The sequence below is a fragment of the Gopherus flavomarginatus genome, chromosome 5 (genome assembly GCF_025201925.1).
Source record: "Gopherus flavomarginatus isolate rGopFla2 chromosome 5, rGopFla2.mat.asm, whole genome shotgun sequence".
Classification (NCBI taxonomy): domain Eukaryota; kingdom Metazoa; phylum Chordata; order Testudines; family Testudinidae; genus Gopherus; species Gopherus flavomarginatus.
This window is the reverse complement of record NC_066621.1, coordinates 9,002,259-9,025,120: the sequence shown is the minus strand read 5'-3', so window position 1 is coordinate 9,025,120 and position 22,862 is coordinate 9,002,259. Positions and strand designations below refer to the sequence as shown.

Genomic DNA, 22,862 nt, shown 5'->3' with positions numbered 1-22,862 from the left:
TAAATTGGCGATGAGATGACGGTTATCAGTCATTCTGTACCGTCTGCTGCTGTCATGGGTGCTCCTGGCTGGCCTTGCTGAGGTCGGCCGGGGGCGCATGGACAAAAATGGGAAAGACTCCCTGGGTCATTCCCTTCTTTGTTTTGTCTAAAAATAGTCAGTCCTGCCTAGAATATGGGGCAAGTATACTGGAGAACCAGAGAGCACAGCCGCTCTGTGTCAGAGCCCCAGAGATCCCGCAGAAATGATGAGCTGTATGCCATTCTAGGGGGTGCCCCTGCAACAACCCCACCCGTTGCTTCCCTCCTCCCCCAACCCTCCTGGGCTACCGTGGCAGTGTCCCCCCATTTGTGTGATGAACTAATAAAGAATGCAGGAATAAGAAACACTGACTTTTTAGTGAGATAAAATGAGGGGAGGAAGCCTCCAGCTGCTATGATAGTCCAGGCAGGACATTAAAGGGTGGCGAGGGAGAGGAGCCCAGCCTCCCATTGCTATGATAGTCCAGACAGTACAGAATCTTTTCTTTAGACATGAAGGGGGGCACGAGGGCTGATGGAGCTCAGCCTCCAATTGCTATGGTGAAGACGGTTACCAGCCGCTCTGTACCATCTGCTGGGAATGACCGGGAGTCATTCCCCTTTTTACCCAGGCGCCCCTGGCCAACCTCACCGAGGCCAGCCAGGAGCACTCACGAGCTGATGATGACGATGGATAGCAGTCATATTGTACCGTCTGCCACCGGGAAGGGGATGCTAGTGTTCAGCGCTGCAGCATCCCGTCTACCAGCAGCATGCAGTAGACATAGGGTGACACTGAAAAAAGGCAAGAAACGTTTTTTTCCCTTTCAGGGGCGGGGGAAGGTGTCATAACATTTCTTCCCAGATCTGGACCTTAGCGTCCAAAATATGGGTGTTAGCATGAAAACCTCCAAGCTTAGTTACCAGCTTGGACCTGGTAATTGCTGCCACCAGCTAGGAAGTATACAGTGCCTAGCTTACTGTGGTCTCCCCAAAACCTTCCCTGGGGGACCCCCAGACTCAGATGCCTTGAGTCTTACAACAAAGGGAAATAACCCCCTCCCCTTGTTTCCTTGTTACTTCCTCCCAGGCTCCCTTCCCTGGACGACCCTAGGAGATTCCCTGCTTCCAGTCCTGGAAACACAAGTACCAAGAGATCTAATCTCTCTTCCCCCTCACCCAGAGGGTATGCAAAGTCAGGCTTAGTAAATCTAACACAAAGAGATTTTACCCCTGACTTCTTCCTCCCACCAATTCCCTGGTGAGCTGCAGACTCAATTCCTTGGAGTCCCCACTAAAGAAAAACTCCAACAGGTCTTAAAAAGAAAGCTTTATATAAAAAGAAAGGAAAGGACATTAAAAATAGTCTCTGTAATAAGGTGACAATATACAGGGTCAATTGCTTAAGAAAAAAAAAGTGAATAAACAGCCTTATTCCAAAAGAATACAATTTAACACATTCCAGCAACTACACACATGTAAATACAAAAGAAATCAATATAAACCTATTGTCTTACTATCCTTGTACTTACAACTTGGAAACAGATGGTTAGAAAACCTGGAGATAGAAAAATCTCTCTCAGAGCCGAGAGGGCACAGACCCAAGACAAAGAACAAAGAACTCACACCCAAAACGTCCCTCCACCTAGATTTGAAAAAGTCTTGTTTCCTGATTGGTCCTCTGGTCAGGTGTTTCAGGTTACTGCTGTTACCCCTTTACAGGTAAAAGAACATTAACCCTTAGCTATCTGTTTATGACAGAAGGGTGTAAATTGACGACATATACCCTGAAACACTCGGGAAAATGTTTTTGACCCTTCAGGCATTGGGAGCTCAGCCAAGAATGCAAATACTTTTCGGAGACTGCGGGGACTGTGGGATGGCTGGAGTCCTTAGTACCCACTCCCTCCCTCCATGAGCGTCCATTTGATTCTTTGGCTTTCCGTTACGCTTGTCACACAGCACTGTGCTGTGGACTCTGTCTATCATAGCCTGGAGATTTTTTCAAATGCTTTGTCATTTCGTCTTCTGTAACGGAGCTCTGATAGAACACCCGTGCTGATCAGAGCTCCACGCTGGGCAAACAGGAAATGAAATTCAAAAGTTCGCGGGGCTTTTCCTGTCTACCTGGCCAGTGCAGCCGAGTTCAGATTGCTTTCCAGAGCGGTCACAATGGTGCACTGTGGGATACCGCCCGGAGGCCAATACAGTCGATTTGCGGCCACACTAACCCTAATCCGACATGGCAATACCGATTTCAGCGCTACTCCTCTCGTCGGGGAGGAGTACAGAAATCGGTTTAAAGAGCCCTTTATATTGCTATAAAGGGCCTCATTGTGTGAATGGGTGCAAGGTTAAATTGGTTTAACGCTGCTAAATTCGGTTTAAACGCGTAGTGTACACCAGGCCTGACAGATGGGCTTTGATTTAACGTGAAGTTCCTCTGGCACCAGTGTATTGTAGCTCAGGCAGCACAATGAGCTGAAATTTCTATAGGCTTCCTACTGGTGCATTGGCCTCACGTGAGTTGTTGAGTGCAATTTGCTGTATTGACTTACAGATCATCAACCACCAACCTACAGTTTTCCATTAGCATCAGTCCAGATCTTGCTAGTTGGTAGAGTCTGTGCGAGCTGCTAGGGAGTAGAGATACTGGCTGATTTCTGCCAAAGAGATGCCTGAAGAAAAGTATTGTATTTCTGAGAAAAGGATGATCATATTTTGCTACCAGGGGAACTTTCCTCTGCCTGTTGGAAGCTTCTTAGTTCTGCCCCCTCCTATACTCAACCCATTGTTTGGCCCGATCCTGGGAAAGTGACTAATGTGAATGAGGCCCTTAAAAATACTCTCCCTCTCCCTTACTTTCTGCTTCCCCTTCTCTTTCCCAGTCCCATCGCTTTGGCCTCTAAAGGAGTGTTATTAAGGAGAGTGGCAGTGAGGTGAGCAGCCTGGATAAGCAGAGCTCTAGGGCTGGTTAAAACTTACTTTATGGAAAACACCGGGGGGTTATGGGTGCAGATCCATCTTGAAGCCCAGAAATGCGGAAGCAGGAAAAATCTTTGTCCAGAACCTTTACTTCTCTGGCTCACTTTTGCATTCTGTCTGGCTACACCCAGCACCACTGTCATGAGCCGCGTTCTAAAGTGAATATGTTGTCTGAAGGTTTTATTTTTCTTCCCTAGTGTACTTAGGTATTGCTGGGTATTTGTACTATACATGTCACAGGGTCAAAAAACAATCTGTGTGCCTAGATTTGCCATTGCTGCATCAAGCTGGCTCTTTGTATCTATTCCTCCCTCCAAAGGATGCTTCAGTACTTTTAAGCAAGCAAGCAAGAAACCAGCCCCTTCCATATGGCAGAACAAATTGCCTCAGAGAATCCTGATGCATAAGATTTTATTCATTCCATGCAGATGTGATCTGCTTCCTTTAAAGGTTTTCATTTAGGCATAATAATAGCTCTCATGTGCCAGGGGAAGGCTCTTAGTGGCTTTGCCTGGTTAATGTTTTTCCTTCACTCTGCTGGATTTGCATGCTGCGTGGGTTTTTTTGTGGTTCCAGTGGATCTGTCATAGTTGGCTTGTTCATGTATAAGACTATCTGGCAAGCTGTAATGAAGGGAAAATGACCATGGAGATGGAAGTTTCTCAAGAGTGTGCAGTGTAAAGCTGTTTGTAAACCTTGGACTTTGCACACTCCCTACTACAGCAGAGAGATACCTGGAAATTGGAAAAGGAACACACCTGTCCCCATGTATCCCAGACTGGAACTCCACACCATGGCACTGCCTGGTCCCATGTGTCATTCCTGAAAGAGGCACATTGGGATCAGTCTTGTTAGGAATGACTGTGGTCAAGAGGAGGATCAGTCAGGCCAAGACTCCAGCAGCGTCTGAACAGTACAAATGCTCCTTGGTACCAGTGGGCTGGTAGGGTTCCCATAGTCACCCTTAGGATTCTGTAAAGTTTTGCCCTTTCCTTCTCAACTTCTCTTTTCTGTTTTCATGGTGACCCTCTTCCCCACTCTGTGGTGATACCAGCTTCAGCAACCTATTAATCCATGCCTTCTTGATGCCTAGCTCCTGTTGATCTACTAATCAAAGGCATTATATAAGAACTGGGGGGTATTCCACACTGTATACACAGTCCATGGGAATGCATACTTCTTTCACAATTTAACTTCCACTTTTTATTTGCTGTAACATTATATTAGCCATATTAATTTTATTATATATAATACATTATAATGTATTTATGGATGGACTACCTTTCTTGAGATGCTCTGTAGGGCCACTGCTTTCTCCTCATTCACATCCCTCTAAAATACTCCCTTTCATGGCAATGTTTGTTTGCAAGACACTAACTGGCTGAGTGTGGCTCTTTCATGAGTATTTGGGGAATCCTCTATCTAATTTTTTTTAACATTGATATTAAAACACTTGGTCAGTTGCCAAATACCTTATGTTGTTAACCCCCTTCCTTCCCTTATGTCTGTGTGTATCTTTTAGATAAGGGACCATACCTTCTCTCCTGTTCACATAGCACCTTGCACATTGTGGAGAATCTAAAAAACACATTCCAGTAACGCCCAAATATCCAGTTTATAGATTGACATCCTGCTCAGCACATCTGATGTAGCCCAAATAATCCACAGAGCTGATATATTTATTTTGTTTAATTCATTGGCACAAGTAAAATTTGTTTTAGATGGAAAAACTTGTTAGAACTCAAATTTTAACAGTACATGACCCCTTATGACCTAATCTGTTTTAGTATAAAAACTGCCCTGTACAAACCACAGCAGTGGGCCTCATTAACTGTTGGTTGCCTACTGCCAGCCAGGCAGTGGTGCAAGTTGCTGCTGGCAGTTGTGCCACCTTGAGGAGGTTATCAGGAGCCACTTGGCCTATAATGTCACACCTGCTAGAAACTGAAGGAGACATGGTAGGAAATGTATTTTGATAACCTGCACTTCATAATGGCAAACTTTAAGATTCTTTTAAGGAAGGGTATGCATAAGTAATGTTGTGTTTCTTGTAAATCTGCCAGATTGGTGCACTAAGTAACAGCTTTGGAAGTGGAACCAATGATGCTTTACATATGTCTCCATTTTATCTAGTTACAGGTTTAGCCACACAGACAGATCAGAGGAAGTCCTTTTTTCCCCATTCCTCTGAACATTTCTCTGCTTACATGCATTCCTGCTTGTCTTGCAAATCAATGTAACAAGGCTGATTTATTGTCATTAGTTCTGATAGTGCCTCCTTCCATGTACGCAATGGAGAGAAAACTCTTTGTGAAATTATATGATGCCCTTTTTTGCTAAGGCTCTTGATTTTAACTTGCTCTGATTTAAGGCTAATGAACCTTGGCTGCAAACAAAATGAACCACCACCGTAAGATCCACTTCTTAGTACTCAGACAGCCAGTATTGCACGGTGTGTGGAATTCTCTATACCAACTCCACCTACTGCCTGTTGTTAGCCAGATTCAAATATGTAGGTCACAATGACAATAAATAGCTAGTTCCTTTCAAGTTAGAAGCACTCCATGGTAGAGCCACTCTGATTTATTTGAGACAGTTAACAGCAATTGTTTACGTTTGTAGTGCTTCATACAAATGAACAGTAACATCAGCTGCCTATTAACAAGTAAAATGTATGCTGAAAAAGCTGACGTGCCTCTTCTTGGTTCCCTAGTGATTCCCCACAAGATCGGGCGTGTAATTGAAGGAAGCCCAGCCGATCAGTGTGGGAAGCTGAAAGTGGGAGACCGTATCTCAGCCGTGAACGGGCAGTCAATCGTAGAGCTGTCCCATGACAGTATAGTGCAGCTGATTAAAGATGCAGGTCACGTGGTCACCCTGACTGTCATTGCTGAGGAAGGTAAGGAAAATGCCTGCTTATTTCTCCCCAGTGCGGACACTAATGGTGGCACAGCCTGCAGGGTGGGGCGTGCTGCCACATGATCACCAAGTATTTCTGTAATAAAATAGCTGCGAAGCCCCAGAGTCTGGTTTTATATTTTCTTAAATTAACAAGCTGAAAAGGAGGTATTATGAAGACATCAGAGGTTTTAGGAAAATAATCTATCTAGCGAGTGACGGACTGTGAAGTTCATTTCATTTGCTTGATGGAAGTTGGGTATAAGTGCAGAGGAGTGAGGTAGGGGAGACAGATGCAGAGAGCGTTTTATTGAAAAGACAACATTCAGGCATTATGAGAATCAGTGCTGTGATATGGAGATACCTCCACAGAAATCAGAGAGAGACTGTTCCTGACAGGAAATATTCCCCATCCAGCTCTAGCACTTTTGTGTGAAAAAGATCTGATCCTTCAAGTTTTAGAAGAGGGAAGAAATTACTGCACTCTGGGATGCTAGTGAAAAGTGGGTAGAACGTTTGTTTTTACCTTACTTGGCATCCTAGAGTTCTTCAGCAGGAATTCACATCAGGAGAGCCCCTGTCCCAGAACTAAAAGGTAAGTTCCTATGGTGATACTGCCTGTGCAAGCCTAAAGAGGCATTGCCCATAGCTGGGGCAGCTGTGCCTCAGGAGCCCTATTGCTGAACAGAAGTCAAGCCTGCGAAATATCCAGTTCTTAGATATCCTGCCCTGCTGGACATTGTCAGTGTGTTCCTCTCACTCTGTGAAAATGCACAGATTTGCCTGATGCTGCATTTCCGGGACACAATGTTCTTCTAAAGATACATTTGGAAAAAACTTGCATCCTGATCGCTGTTCTGCAAAGCCTCTCAGGTTGCTAGTAAATTCAGTGCACAAAATCGTGAAATCCTCTAGGCAGCAAAGTGAATATTTGTGATGCCAAAGTCCCACCTTCAGAGATGGGATTTTCTAATGAAAGCTCCCATGTCACACTACTGTCAATATATTGTTCCCTACACAAACAATTGCTATAAATATGTGAAATCCAATCACTTGAAGAGAGAGCTTTTTTCCAGCACTGCTTACCATTGCATTTTTCTGGATTGCTGCTTGTAGATTTTAATTAAAGTTGCTATAATTATTTTGCCAGTAAGATGGGTTTCTCCACTCTTAAAGAATAAATACGTAAAACCAGCATGTGGATAAAGCCAACAAATGATCCCCTCTCATTTCACATTCATTGCAAATATTTAACATGGTATCTTGGCCTTTCATATCAAAGACTTAATTTACCTGCTCATTAATGCTTGAAACATGGAGGCTCTTTTTATTTATAAAATCCATTATATTTCAATGAAGCTTTTCATTTTTATCAAATCTCATCCGTTTCAGGCCAAAGGGATGCAGCTCACAGCAATCACCCTGCCTTTAATGCAGTTGAAGTTGCGGTTGCGCTGAAGTCCATTTCTATCTAGTTTTTAATCAACCTTGTCTTTGAGATAAATTGCCTCTGCCATTAATATCTGAATCTAACACCCCTTTTCTCACACCCTGTAGAAACACTGATCTTAGCTTTTCACCATTCCTAAATCATATGGAATTTGCAGATAAAATTCAGAGATAAAACATGGACCTGAGCGAGAATCAGTGTTGGAAAAAAATGTCAGTAATAGATTATAAAATTAGCCCAAAGTGACCAATGTTGCTTGGAGATTTCTATAAATGTTTGGAGGAAATACAGAAATCCATGTTGCTCATAAACAAGAGTAAATTACTGCTTCTAAAATAATCACTGGTTTAAGCTTGGGGAATGTAGTTCAGCTAATAGCACAGCTGCAGTGAGCACCAAGTTCCAGCTCACAAAATACTAGGCAGGCACTATCCTCCTTAGAGCAGTCAGACCCTGGGGAAAGCCAGTGCAGACATTAGATCATGCAGACCTCTCAATCAGTTACACACTCTGGGAAGCAGGTTGGGCTTTATAGGGTTGGCCATCTGGCTACTGCTGCCAGTAGTTAGTTGCATTGTGGACAACACTGAGGGGAGAGAGAAATACCCATTTAGCCAGAAGGTATTCAGAACCATAGTGCTTGAGCTCTGACTGACTTTGCTGTTTCCCAGTGCATCTTCTGTGCTGACCTCTTAGATTGGCAGTGAAAATGCTACAATGCAACTCTGATCCCTCCACTACTCCCCTCCAGCTTTCAGAAATGTGTGCTCTTTTCTTTTCATCCTTTGTCCCAATAGTCTCTCTCATTCTAGAATAAGTGAATTCTGCTCCATGCTCCAGAAGACATTCTACAACAGCCTCGGTCGTGTACTAACCAAAAACATGGGACAGCAGGCAGGACCGGCGCCAGGGTTTCTCGCGCCCTAGGCCATTTCACCGTCCCCCGCGCTGATCCCGCCACAGGCATTCCTGCGGAGGGTCCGTTGGTCCGTGGCTCTGGTGGAGCTGCCGCAGGCATTCCTGTGGGAGGTCGACCGGAGCCGCGGGAGCAGCCGACCGTCCGCAGGCATGACTGCGGCAGCTCCACTGGAGCCGTGGACCAACGGACCCTCCGCAGGCATGCCTGCGGCAGGTCAGCCGGAGCCGCCTGCCGCGCCCCTGGCAAAATGCCGCCCCTCAATAATCCTGGCGCCCTAGGCGATTGCCTAGACTGCCTAAACGGTAGCGTCGGCCCTGAGAGCAGGGTGAGTGGAGGAGCCGAGAATTCATGCAGACAGATGGCCTTTTTCTTACCTGTGCTTATTAACTAAAACTTTGAATGTGCGCCAGGAATAAATGTTGACTTTTGTCTCTGGGGGGTGCGGGGGGAAACCTGTTCAAGGCATGTCCTAGCAACTCTGCAGCGTCTGGTATAGCTGAGAAATGCTGCAGTCTAATGTAATAATCTGTACTGAGAAGCAGTAATATGCTTTCCTTTACCTCAAGGTGCATAATTACTTGTGTTTTTCAATTATTACCCAGAAATGCATTTACCTAACACACCTAGCAACACTGGGCTGGAATGTCTGTGAGACTTTCCATTATAAGAACTTATTTTTAGAGTTTGCAACTGAACTATGAATGTTCATTCCAGATTAAAACTTGCCCTTTAGGGGTTTCTGAGTGCATTTTGGTGGAATATGGTTTACTCTGTTGTTTGAGTAGCAGTCACTTTGTATTTCAAAACATGGTGAGTGTTTTTTGTAAGTCATTTGATCAGACACGTACAGTAAATGTGTTTTCTGTGTTGGGGAGAGGTTCGCTTTGTGAAGGCTATTAAGAGGGATTTTGTTAAAATACCATTATAGGTAAATTGCATGTTAAGGCTCTTTGGGGGGAGGGACCTGTGGCACCTTTATAGACTAACAGACATTTTGGAGCATGAGCTTTCGTGAGTGAATACCCACTTCCTCAGATGCACGAAAGCTCATGCTCCAAAACGTCTGTTAGTCTATAAGGTGCCACAGGACTCTGCTGCTTTTACAGATCCAGACTAACACGGCTACCCCTCTGATACTTGGGGGCAGGGAGAACGTTCTGATATTTCAGTTCTGATTAAAATATTGAATAGACTAGTCCCTTTAATACAGCTTCAGGAACCGTTTCTATCCTTTCCGTGAGAGTTTTCCTATGATGATCTTCTCCACCATGGATTAGCAGATGTGACTGTCAGTAGCGCCTCCAGGGGCCTGGCTGGGTTGGGCTCAAACCCTGTTCACAATGGAGCTGGAGTAGGGGTGGGGCAGGCATCATGCTGATCTTTCTGATTATTTGTTAAATCACCATCAAATACTGTGGATCTGTTTAGTTCTGACACTGCTCCTGCCTTTACCAGGTTACACACAATATAAGTGTCTGTATGTTGGTGACTCAAACTTAATCTGTGCTGTCATTCCTAGAATAAAGTAGTTTAGTTTAGCAAAAAGTTTCTCCATTGGGAGGATGAACTTCACCCAATACCCTGATTTATGGAACTGAATCTAGAAATCTCCACTTCTCCTCTTCAGCGCAGCATCAACCTGGCATGTTACTGTCATCCAGCACAGAAGTATTGTGTGTGCTTGGCTGTGTGGCTCAGACCTGCCCAGTAGCTTATCCTAAGGAAAATGGATATTCTGTTCCTCCTGAAATTTTAAATTAAAAGCCCTGCATTCTCACTCTAGGTAGCTGACCGCAAGAGCTGCTGTTTACCTAGAAGAGTCAGAAATGTTCAGAACAGCAATTCTCTCTCTCTCGTGCTGTTTACTCCCCTCACGCCACATGGTGTGTTTTTAGAGGTCTGTCTGTTCTGTTTTGTTTGACTTTATTAGAGCACCGTGGCCCCCCTTCAGGAACCAACTCTGCCAGACAAAGTCCAGCCCCACAGCACAGACCTATGGGAACAACACAAGCCAACTCTGCAACAGCAGACAGGTATGATGCTTTTCAGACAGATGGGAACCAAAAATGAACAAAGAATGAGCCTGGCTGGTGTGAAACTAGGGATGACTTAGGCTGGGGCTGAATCCGTGTGCAGAAATGAGGGGAAGGAAGAGCAGCCAACTGTGGGTCATGTTCCCCATATCCTGCAGCAAACCCTCATCTCAGTGCTTGGGAGCATCATCCGGGCATTGCCCTTGACTGTATCTAAAAAAGGCATAAATGCTCCATCGTTCTGGGTACCTAACAAGGACTTTAAATTGTGAGGAATTGTTGCCTCAGTAATTCCCGTATCAGCCTGGCCCTTATAATCTCATGTAACTGTTAGTGTTCGTGCTGTGCACCGTCTTTGGCATATGTTGTGGGGAATTGTAATTAATACACAGATTTTGCACACTCATAGCTGATGACTATTCCTGTTCTGCTACGGAAGAGGGTGTCTACTGAAGGGGTTGAGGACTAAGCTGGATAAGTTTATGGAGGGGATGGTATGATGGGATAGCCTAATTTTGGCAATTAATTGATCTTTGACTATTAGCAGTAAATATGCCCAATGGCCTGTGATGGGATGTTAGATGGGGTGGGATCTGAGTTACTACAGAGAATTTTCTCCTGGGTGTGTGTCTGGTGAGTCTTGCCCACCTGCTCAGGGTTTAGCTGATGGCCATATTTGGGGTTAGGAAGGAATTTTCCTCCAGGGCAGAGACCCTGGGGGTTTTTCACCTTCCTCTGAGGCGTGGGACACGAGTCACTTGCTGGAGGATTCTCTGCACCTTGAAGTCTTTAAACCATGATTTGAGGACTTCAATAGCTCAGTCATAGTTTAGGGGTTTGTTACAGGAGTGGGTGGGTGAGATTCTGTGGCCTACGTTGTGCAGGAGGTCAGACTAGACGATCATAATGTCCCTTCTGACCTTAAAGTCTATGACTCTGTCTAGGAGAAACTGAAAGTGTCATTCTTGTATGGCTTGGCTGTTCAGGGACCCAGTAAATCAGGAGGCAGATATCTAAGACCAGCTCTGATCAGAGATGATACTCCATCCCTTCAGCACTTTTCTCAGACCAAGGGGTGATTACATATGAGTGGAAATCACCCAGTAAAACCCCAATCAATAAATGGTTTGAGATCCTGGGAGATGCTGTCAATGGGGAAAGTATTTACAGGGATACTCTGTTTCACAGCCAATGTATCAATTATGTACCACAATGAATAGATGGACATGCTGGGTTTTTCACCTATTTTTCCCATATTAGCATTACTTTTATTACATCAGTAATTCAGTAGTACCCTACCTACCCTGGGCACTATTGCAGGTAGCTGTTTGGATGATCTTTTCTTATCTGCTTTCATTAAAATGAACATTTAAAAATTAGATGCTGTCACTGCACAGTTTAAATCCATTCATAGCAGTTATGTGGCCTTTTTCTGGATGGTGCACACTGATTTTTTTTAATCATTGTGATGGCAAAGAGTCTGGGATTAAATCCTCAACAGTGATTCATTTCCTGGATTTTGCATGTTTGTTACATTGCTCAGAAGCACCTGATCATGTTCTGTGTACGAATTGGGGACACTTCATGCTCAGGATAAACTAAGCATTATATACTGTCGAAACTGTCTCACCTGTGAGGGAAGTATGGGAAGAGAGAAGGGTTCCCTGCAAATGAGAACAGAGAGTAAGACTGAACTGCTATTTTTTGTACTCTTTATAATCCTTGGGTTCACAGAAGATCCTAGTGTCAGATGTCCCTAACCCAGGAATGAAATAGCTGATGCAACTCCTTGTGCCAACCAACAGACTGATAACTGATGGTCTGCTGTTGATGTGCTGCAGTAGGTTAAGGTTATAAATTACAGATGATGAAGAAACAACTATTAAATATTCCCTTTTAATTGTCTAAGCTTTGCATAAGAAAACTATATTTTTGTACAACTGACATGTTTCTTACTGGTCCATCCACTAGTAACTATTAGCAAGTTGTTGCTGCAGATTCATTCAGTTTCCATGTAAATGTGACCTGAGTAACTTAACCTTTCCTTCTATCAATTTGCAGGGGAGTCACGGAAGATGAAGCTGGAAGAGAACTTTCCAACAGTTACAGGCTTCCCTGGCCTGAGCACAAGCACTTGCCGCAGCCCGATGGCAGCGTTCTTTCCATTGTAGGCAGCCGTCCTTCTCAGGTAGACACCTATCCTGAGTAGCCAAAAGACTCTGCAAGAATCTGGTGGTACTGAGGCCCTAAAGCTCAACTACCACTGACATATGTATGCTAATAGTCTAGGATAACCTTTCCCTTAGGAGATATGGTGTTGAGAAGATATTCTTTGTTATGAATGTGCTGACTAGGCACGTGTCAAACAGTAGGGAGGATGTTTTGCTAATACTTAATATTTTAATGTTGTTATAAACTTAGTCTAGTTTAATATTGCTGATCATTATAATTATAAAAGAAACAACAAACCTTTGAAACGGAACTACTGTAACATCTTGGGAACATTCTATATGGCAAAACAATTCATACATATTTAGAAATCTTAGAATTAAACTGCTCTGCAGATTTTGGCTGGGTATAACTCTGCCTGATACCAAATCATATGATGTGAGTTTGTGACTAGTCAAATTCAATTGCATGTTGCACTTAATTGAAACCACATCCCTTCATAGCTGTGTATTAAAACCTGCCTAGTGTGTGAAACTGAAGGGATTTCTCTGGTTTTATAGAATACCCTTCCTGAAAATGTAGGGGAAACTAACAAACGTTAAAATTCCTCAGTCCACAATTCTTCATCTTGTTTATCTTGTTTCTTATGCAGAGTCTTGGCTGTTCTCCAGTAGAACTGGAACGAGGCCCTCGGGGTTTTGGATTCAGTCTTCGCGGAGGAAAGGAGTATAACATGGGCTTATTCATCCTTCGACTTGCTGAGGATGGGCCTGCTATCAAGGATGGAAGAATTCACGTGAGTGTCAGAGATCACTGATGAATTCAGATAGGTTGGGCTCCTCAAGATGTTAATTACCCAGTCAAAGAATTTGCTTCCCTGTAAGTGGTTAGCGTCTCCCTGTACACACACAACAGTTATTTACACTGCTGCTGGTCTAAGTGTTGTAATTGCAGAGAGGTAGCAAACTGTGTCAATAGTTGTAATGTTTCAGGAAATAAAATTCCCAGCAGAATGTTAGGGGCAAAGAACACTGCTCTCTGCACCACTGCCACTCTCCAAGAAAGCTGGACGCCATCTACTCTAAAGACATAGTAATAGATGTTTCCCACAATGAATTCTTCTCTATAGACAGTAGTTTGCCAGAATGAGTGGTTTTTAGAAGCCCAGACTGGAAATAGCACAATGAAATACAAGTCTATTGGAAGGTTTCCAGAGTCCAGGTAAATGGGGGGTTGTGAGAGCACCCAACCTTTGTGTTTATGCTGAGCTTTCATTGTTCAGCATAAAATTTTTAAATGTTTCCAAACCAAGTGCCTTCCCTACCAACATATCCTAATGTTAATTCTTGTGTGTCATATCTAAGAATCCCACTGTTTAAATATGGTCTCCTAAACAAACCAAATATATGCAAAGGGCGAAGGCAACATCACAACAGTTGGAGACCAAATACAGTTCTGTAATTACTGTCCATAAAATGACTTTTTACTGGCTGGAGCATGGAACTGAGAATCAGAGACTCTTAGTTCTGATTCCATTCCTGCCAGTGACATGTGGTCTGGCCCTTACACAAGTCACTTCACCTCTTTCTCTGTCAGTTTTGACATCTGCAAAGTGAAAGTAGTAATCAGCTACTTTTGAGAGCTGATATCAGGCTTAATTGGATGCAAAATTCAAAGTTTTGACTTTTATTATGCTAATTCTTAACATGTAGAGTCATTAGTTTTTCTTATGCTTGGGAGATTGCATGAGTCTTATAGCGCTGGTTCTGTTTTCTCTTGTATTACTCTTTCAAGTGCAGTTATGCTAAGCTCCAGACCTTGGCATTCAAGTCACCAGCAACAGAAGACTTCCCAGCTGCAAATCTTGGATTTCACTGGAGAAATTTGACAGCAATAAACAGAATCGAATGTATACAATTCCCTGAACTCTTGCTGTATAAATTCCCTATCTATTAGGGACACATAATATAACTCTTTAGGCTCTGTTCTCAAAAATGACATCAGCACGCTTATCTGCTTTTTCCGATGGATCTTCTGTGCTAAAGAATGGGTGGGCTGTAGGCTAAATTTGTCTGTGGGGTATTCATAATAAAATAAATGTCAAATATTCATCCTCACACTGGAGCTCATCTTTCTTTCATTTATACTTCTTGTGATATTTGCATTTCTCCAAATATCTGGTAGGCCTGGCCAGATATTATGTAATAAGATCTCTTCCTGCTCCCAACAGACAGAGATAGGAAAACAAAACTGTGGTGTCCTCCCTGTTCCTCTTCTCAAGCACTTTACCTGGCTGGTCACACCTAGCTCTTTCCTGTCTCCCTGCAGGAGCTGATCACCTTCTGGTCAGCTAAACTAGGGGATGCATTTTGTTCACGGTTACTGGTTTTAGCAGGGCTCCTTCCACTGTAACAATCTGTATGGAGCAGCCCACTGTTAATCTGCTTCCTGCCCCTGCTAGAGGCAGGTATTGTTCCATTTCAGAGCTCCATGCTGATTGACTGACATAGAGGGTCCAGTCTTGGCTAAGCTGTTTCCCAGAGGACATCAGTGAATTAGCTGGGTGCCTGCACTGTATGGGAGAGGCATATTCAGCTTTGTTTAAAATGTTGTTGTTTCCATGCTTGAAGCAGTAACAGTTTCACACTGGAACTACAGCACCCTGAAAAACGAGTTCATAATGGGACAGGCTCATTTCCTGTGCTCTGGCAGTGGGTATGTGCTCCCCTCCAGCCCTTGAAAGGGAAAAAGCTGGTGAATTTGCTTTCCATGTCCACTGGGCTGATCATGCCTATACACTGATAAAATTGGAACCTATCTATCCTCATGGTGCAGGTCCACCAGTGGTGGTAGCAATGGAAGCACTAGTATAGGCTGAGTCCTGTCTGTACCAATGCCTCCCCTGTTGCTACTGCCATTGAAGCCATACCCCACTGGGAATCTTGAGTCCTGAGGGCCAGCAAGGCCTAAACGGTGTCGTTATTATACTCCATGCATTGGAAAATATTTGCAACCATCTCCTTTATGGCACTTGACTCTCTCTTGCAAGGGCCACTTCTCATAGCTTCTGTTGCAGAGGTCAGCGGGATGAATAGAATTAATGCTCATAACAAAACATAAACCGTGACATCAATGAAAACTGTGGGAGCAGGTTGTAGACTCTGGAAAAAGGAGCTGCCTCTAGATTCTCCCTGGGCAGGGCAGAATGTCTCCATGCCTAGATAAGCTTGTTCACAATTCTCTGCTGTCCAGTCTTTCCCAGTTCAACCACAGACATGGCCCTAGGCCTTTCCCAGCCCCAATTTAAATAATACTTTCGGAGGGAGCTTTTCAGATACTGACACAAAGGAGCTCGAATAACCCAGTTTGTAGCTGGTTTGAACATTAGATGGTAAAACAGCACCTTTACCCCTGTGTTTTCCCGAATGGTTTTGTGTCCTTCTCCTGGTTCATTTATTATTGTATTAGCTCTCTGTGATCATAGGGTTCTATGTGGGACTGTTACCTTCTTCAATAGCATTTTATGTAACTGATCTAAGATACATGCTCTTTAAACTGCAACTTTTATGCAATAGTGACACCTAATGGAAAATCAGTTTAATTGTGAGATGGATCTCATGCTCTTTCATGGGTTAGAATCCAAATGTTTTCTGATATTCTGACATCCATTATCTGATAGGTTTGTTAATTTGCATCAGAGTCCTTAAAACTGGTATCTCACTAGTCAGGAATGAGCTGGTATTGCCATACAGTGAACTCTCACTCAGAATAATAAAGCCTTTCCTTTATGGGAAACCTATGGGCAACCCTCTCGGCTGTATTAATATAAGGGTGTTTGGCGGTTTATTAATTTTAGAGTAATTACCACATGCCTTATAACAATCTATGTAAGCATCTACACAACTTGATTAAGTATCTTCATGGTGCATGTCTTTATAACAGAGCATCAACAAATTACTTTTACGAAGATGTACTCAAGAACATGGATGTATTAAACATTTATCAAATGGAAAATTCATTTCAAGTAACCCGAGTCCTTTAGTGAAGCCAGCTTGGCAGAATATCTGCATGAAAAATTCATTGACCAGCCAGATGGTTGAATTATATTAATTTTATATGTTAGTGGCTGTAGGAGAGTAGTGCTAGAGCAGAGTGGGTTTCAGATAATGGAAGGGACTAGGGAAAAGGAAAGCTTTCTTGAGCTATGGCTTTTCCTGTATTGAATAAGAATCCAGTTACAGTAGCAGTGCTTGATGACGTTTAACCGGGCTAGTATTGTCTTTTCAGGTTGGTGACCAGATTGTTGAAATCAATGGCGAACCTACCCAAGGTATCACTCATACACGAGCCATTGAGCTGATTCAAGCAGGAGGAAATAAAGTTGTTCTTCTTCTGAGACCAGGGACTGGCTTGATACCAGATCATGGTAAGTTACAGGTTGTGCCAGTTTGTCAGGAGGGGACTGGGGGAAGGTGGTAAAAAGAAATGTGTGACAAACGTGTCTAAAGAGGTTGGAGGCTGTTGTGCATACACTAAAGCTACTTAGCAATATCCTTCCATTTCTGTGGACTTTCAAACTGCCTGTTTTCATACAAGCACAAATAATGTTACCAGAAAAAAAAATCTGTTGCCACATAATAGTTGTTTTACTGGAAAGACAACACAAAATGTAATGTTATTGCAAGTATTCTTTTGGCCGTGTTTTGTTCTGATGATCCCATCCATCTTCAACTTGATTTCTGTGCTCCTCTACATGTTATTAATAAAGACACAATTTGTTTTTACACTTGAATAAAATTTTGTATGGTATAGGGCTTCTGTCAAGATTATTTTTGTGGTGCTTCAGTTTCTCTTATAACTTAAAACGATAAAACGTTAAATTTTTCAAAAACAACTTCTGAAAGAGTGAAGGTTTTGCTCTTGGAATAGAAAACTTTAATTGTGACATTTGTTTTTTGCATATAAGGCAGCAAAGCATAAATCCATAAGCAAATTGCTTAGGCAGAAATGCCTGCAAAAGCTTCAACTGAGTTCAACTGCAGGGCATGCTCCAAAATCAAAAACTATTTGTGGCTGTCAGTCTTTCAAAGCAGAGCACTTTGAAAGCAAGAGAATGTATTCCTCCCCATGCCAATTATATCCTTTTAACCCTTGCTGCTGCTGTCAGGCTTTTGACAGGAAAATATTTAAACCATGTAAGGATCCTTTTTTGGCATAACAGCTCTGTAGTGAAATTGGAATGGTTAGATACAGAGCCACTTTCCCGCTGTAAAAGCCCATGACTTTTGTAAACAAATTAAAATCGGACAACTTGAACCTTCAAGCACAGTGTAGCCTATGAAAGTTCGTAGCATTCTGTTATATACAGGCAGGAATCTACCTCCACTTGAGATGAAATTGCTCAAAAATGTTACTTCCTATATTTTTCCCTTCTCCCCAATGAGCTGGAAAATAACTTCACACCATGGTCCTCAAATACACTGCGCAGTTGCACCAGAGCAAAGAATCTTTGAACTACAGGAAGACGTATTGTCTTGTTTTTATCCTTTGGGTTAGATCCCCTCAACTGACTTCTATTGAGATCACATGCATCTCCTATTGAGTTAGCCCTTATGCTCATAAGGCTTGGGGTTAATTAGTATTTTGAAAACTTAAAATAGATCTCCTGAGGTACTGCTGAATTTTTAGACTAGTCTCAACTCTAAGTTGGTTGTAAACCTTTACCCTTTTGTGTCTTCTCTAAAAATATTAAACATATCTGTGCCTAAGAGAGAGCCACTCAGTAAGTGAACTCAAGCTCTCTCTATTGCCAGTAGGTATTTAAGCTTAAAATAACAAACCTAAGAGATCTGTTTTGCTTTTTCATGCAGTCAAATATTTGGCACAGAAGTGTGCTGCACTTCATAACAATCGCAGGCATCAGTAATATTCCACATCTCCCTCCCTGAGCTCTGCCAGGCCTAAGTGCAGTAATTTAGAGGGGAGGGGGGTAGCTCTTCCATACTATCACTATGTTGTCTCTTGTATTCTGCATTTGAATCGTACACATCTAATGAAATCTTTTGCTTTCTGTGATTTTTTTTTTTGGTATATAGTCCTGGGCTTTTTCTCTTCCTCATTCAGGTCTGGCTCCTTCCAGTTTGTGCTCCTACATGAAACCTGAGCAACATTAAGGCTTTCAGTGCTTTTCTTGGTCTTTCCTTAAAGACTTGGTAAATCTGCATGTCTTGTGATTCACTTTTTTTTTCTTTTGAAGTACAACACTATAAATAATCACCTCACCTTCTCCCTATTTTTAGTTTTCTTTTGGCATCAATTGCAACAGTGTAGGGAAAAGATTTTTAATTTGTGATTCTGCTACATGAGGCCTACAGCTCTGCTAAACCTCCAGTCAGTTAATGCAAACCTCACAAGCCCTTACCAGCCTCGAAGATCTTGCCAACATCCTTAGCTGTATTTTTCCAAAAAATTGTTAGCTGTAAACTTACATTTTTAGCTCACAGAAAAGTGAGGAAATCTGTTTTGTTTAGTGTGTATTATGTAATATAATGTAAAAGTTTGCTTTAAAAAAACCTGGTGTTTAGATCATATTTTGGAAGTTTATTACATTTAGATAAATGTGTGAATATTGGTTAAATGATTTTTTTGCCGAACCATTCTGCTTCTTCACTTCCAGGTGATCAAGATAGTTTTAATCCATCATCCTCAAATATAATATATGATGAACAGTCACCATTACCCCCCTCTTCAGTATGTGATTTACCAGTACTGGAAGAAGCTTTAGCACATGTTCACATATCTGAGAAACTGGAAGAAGCTAAGAACACTGTGCCTGACAAGAAAAGCACTTTAACTGAAAACCAGTCTGAGCTGAAGCATCTGTCTTCTACCCAGAAGCATATGAAGAGATGGGACCAGCCTACTAGTTTAGGGTATAAGCTGTCAAAAAATAATTTAGAATTAGTAACTGATGACATCATTAGGAGAGACAGATCTGAGAGTCCAAAAAGATTGGGCACATCTGGGGAATCGCAGCAAGTGGGGCTCCACAGTCCAAGGAAAGGTGAGAGACAAAACACACACAGCAATCTCTCAGACCAGTCTGAGCATCCCAGGAGAGGTGAGAATACACACTCAGAAATCAATTTAAAAGAAACTTTGAGAGCAAACCAAGGCAGATCTGTCAGTCCCCAAAAGCATCCCAAAAAAGAAGAAAGTGGGGACAAATCAGACAAGTTACTAGAGACTCAAGATAAAATAGCTGGTGGTGGTGATGTTGAGACTATTGAGCTGTTCAAAGATGGAAATGAAAAATCAGGAGTAACACAGCAAGACACAAAGCAGAACATTGCTGGAAAGAATAAGAAGTGGTCTCAAGAGAGAAAAAAACCAAAAGTGGATGAAAAGACTCTTCCACTAAATAAGGCCAATGAGCCTAGGAGAAAAGTAGATGAAGATGAAAAAGTAAAGAAAGCCAGTGCTGGAGAGCCAAGTTCTAGCAACTTCAAAACTGCAAGTCTTTCTGATGTTTCACAGCTTTCCAAGGAAAAAAAAAGTAGGCTTGAAACACAAGATCCAGTTATTCTGAACAAAGACCACACAGAAAAAGTCTTGGAGCCAACTGATGAAACCAAAGATGATGGAATTTCAAAAACTGAATGCAGCTCTCCAGTCAAGAAAGCACCAATAACTCCTGGACCTTGGAAGGTACCAAGTGCAAGTAAAGTCACAAAAGCAACAGGTGTCACTGAAAAACCAGTTTGACAAACATTTTCAGAACATGTTTTAATCAGGTTTCTAATCTGGTCAATTAAAAGCATCTTTTTTCCACAAAGTTGTCATTTTTCAGAAACTAACTCTAGAGGCTGGACAGTACGTTTGATCTTAAACTTAACTAAGCTGCATGAAGGACCTTTCAGATTGCTTGTAAGCAACTCTTCCATAAGCTGCTGTCCCCTCGTCCTTTTGAAGGCAGTGTCCTGCTGCTCTCTCAACATTGCACTGCTAAGGCTTTCTCAGATAGTATTGTGAGATTCTGAACAAACTTTCTTAATGCTTGTATTGCCAATGTGATCATGACTCACTACTTCTTCTTGTGCCAAGTTATCTACTGTAGCTAATCAATTTCATCCTCCTTGTACGTTTTTCCCAGACACAGCAAAGCCAAGATTTTGTTTGAAAATAGCTATTTTCTCAAAGGCATGTCGCATGTTTATATAGGGGAATAATTCGAGTTCTCACAACTTCAGTAAGAAGGTGAGTGTGCTGGTTCTATCAACTCTAGGGCAGCAAATGAGCCACTGATGCTGCCCCACTGGCTTCTTTTCTTAAAAGTTCCTAATACCTAATGTGACATTTAAAGAGAGAATTGCATTTTGTTCTGATCTATGGGATCAGTTTTGCTTTCTATTAGCATAGCAAAACAAAATGTTTAATATGCTTAATTCATTTAAGGTAATTATAGTAACTATCTGCAAAACACATATTGCAAACAATTTTGAAGACTAAGTGGTGAAATCATGGCCCTGTTAAATTACTGGCAAAAATATCCATTGACTTCAGCAGAGCCATGATTTTACCTTGTCAGTTCTTTAGAAATAAGGAATGGACTTGGTGCTATGCTTTCAACCTCCCTCTGGTACTGTATGTCAAAGCACCACATACTGTATGTTTTAAAAACACGTGGAAATGTCCCATCTTTACTTGTAAAACTAAAAATTGATATGTAAAAGTAGTATTTGAAACAGCAAATCCTGCTGTTGCAAACACAGACAGAACCAACCACCACCAACAGCTTCTTTTAAAAGTCCCTCTGACCTGTGCCTACTATTAGAAGTCTCCTGTGTTTTGTATGTGTGTAATTGCTTTTGGGTTGAGTGAGAAACAGATGACATACAGGGTACATGAGACTTAATATCTATTGTTTGGGCTTTAATATGTATTTCAATAATGTTGAGGAATGTTAACAGATGATATTTTTATAGCAGTCTGCAGAAATTTCATGGATTGATTTACTCAGTAGCATTCTTAATGGATTTGATTTCCTGACCTGTGCTAAGTTTTCAATGACTGAAAATAAAAAACAGTAAAAGGAGCTGGGCCAGTTCCCAAAAGGAGAGGAAAAATGGTAAGGAAAGTCAAGATCAGTTTCTGGACCCTCATGTTAAACTAATCTGACTTGCTCATTAAAAATATAACTGAGCAGCTAAGTTGATTAGCCTCACTAAACTTAAAAAAAAAAAATCAGTTCTGACTTGAAGCTAGACACTTTTGAAATAGACAACTACTGAGCAGCAGGCTTAAATGAACAGTTCTAAAATAAACAGATTTTAAAGCACATCTGAACTGCCCTCTGCTGCTTCACATTTTATGAATCCATCAATTTGCTGTAGCATAAACTGTACAAATCCTCAATATTGTAGAGCTTGACTGTGAAAATATTTGAGTTAGCCTATGTAGATATTAATCCTGTATTCTTGGTTGATAAACCTGTGGGATCCTCTTTAAGTAAGGAGTATGCACTTGTTCTAACCATTGAGAATAGTACCAAATTCAGAAATTTAATACTGAGATGAATTAGCACCATTTCAATGGTTAACAGTCAGCAAGTACCCATCCATCCAAATGTTGTTTTCTGATTGTTAACATTGTGACCTGCTTTGGTGTCCTCTGTGAGTCTTTTCTAGAGAACTTGTACCTGTACTTACTGTATAAGATGACTTAGCAATGTGGCCTTGGAATGCTAACATATGGATGTAAATGTTTATATATTGTACAGCACCTTTATATATACACACTTCTGAGGTTCTGACTAGAGACCTGTAAATCGCTCATTATTTTTTATATAGATATATTAAAAAGAAACTCCCATTCACAGCCTGTTCATTCTTGCACTGTAAAATGTTAGCTGTAGCCTTATTTTACAATGATGCGGTCTGCATTAAAACTGTCTTTTAGCTAAATATACTGCCCAAGTTACCCATAAACATCCATATTTTCCAATGATAAACTGCATTTATCATCTGAAAGTTACCTAGTCTCCCTTTTCACATAACATACTCAACCACAGTCCTGCAAAACATAATACCAGCTGTTTGATGGAGTTTGCTTCCATGGGTTTATTTGTGTATTAAATGTCACTTTTTACATTTTTACTACTTTTCATTGTACAGAAAATAGCTTTGCATAAACAGTTTACTACAAACAATGACCTATGTCATCGTCCCTTTATGGCGTGAGATGGAACACTGGAATTAAAGGTATCCTTTTCTCTCAATCTTAGTCCTATGACTGACTTACTATTTCTTCCTTTATTAAAAAAGGAAAGAGTCACCAGCCTAAGAAAAACACAAGCTGCACTTACAGCAAAACAACTTCTCCTAGAGAGG

At 41.8% G+C, this 22,862-nt stretch overlaps 1 protein-coding gene across 5 annotated transcripts in view; it reads left to right on the top strand.

Annotated features, from left to right (window-relative positions):
* Positions 1-22,862, top strand: part of MAGI3 (membrane associated guanylate kinase, WW and PDZ domain containing 3) — a 226,513-nt gene that overhangs the window by 200,241 nt on the left and 3,410 nt on the right. Inside the window, exons 16-22 of one of the 5 annotated variants that reach the window (XM_050954268.1) lie at positions 5,719-5,904; positions 10,203-10,305; positions 12,367-12,493; positions 13,127-13,270; positions 16,762-16,900; positions 18,598-18,686; positions 19,151-19,246. In XM_050954268.1, coding sequence (XP_050810225.1) covers positions 5,719-5,904; positions 10,203-10,305; positions 12,367-12,493; positions 13,127-13,270; positions 16,762-16,900; positions 18,598-18,647 — 749 coding nt within the window. In that variant the 3' untranslated portion in view covers positions 18,648-18,686; positions 19,151-19,246. Of the gene's footprint in view, positions 1-5,718; positions 5,905-10,202; positions 10,306-12,366; positions 12,494-13,126; positions 13,271-16,761; positions 16,901-18,569; positions 18,687-19,150; positions 22,349-22,862 lie in introns of those variants that run through there. The other 4 variants (XM_050954267.1, XR_007774572.1, XM_050954265.1 and 1 more) reach the window with 4 other exon arrangements.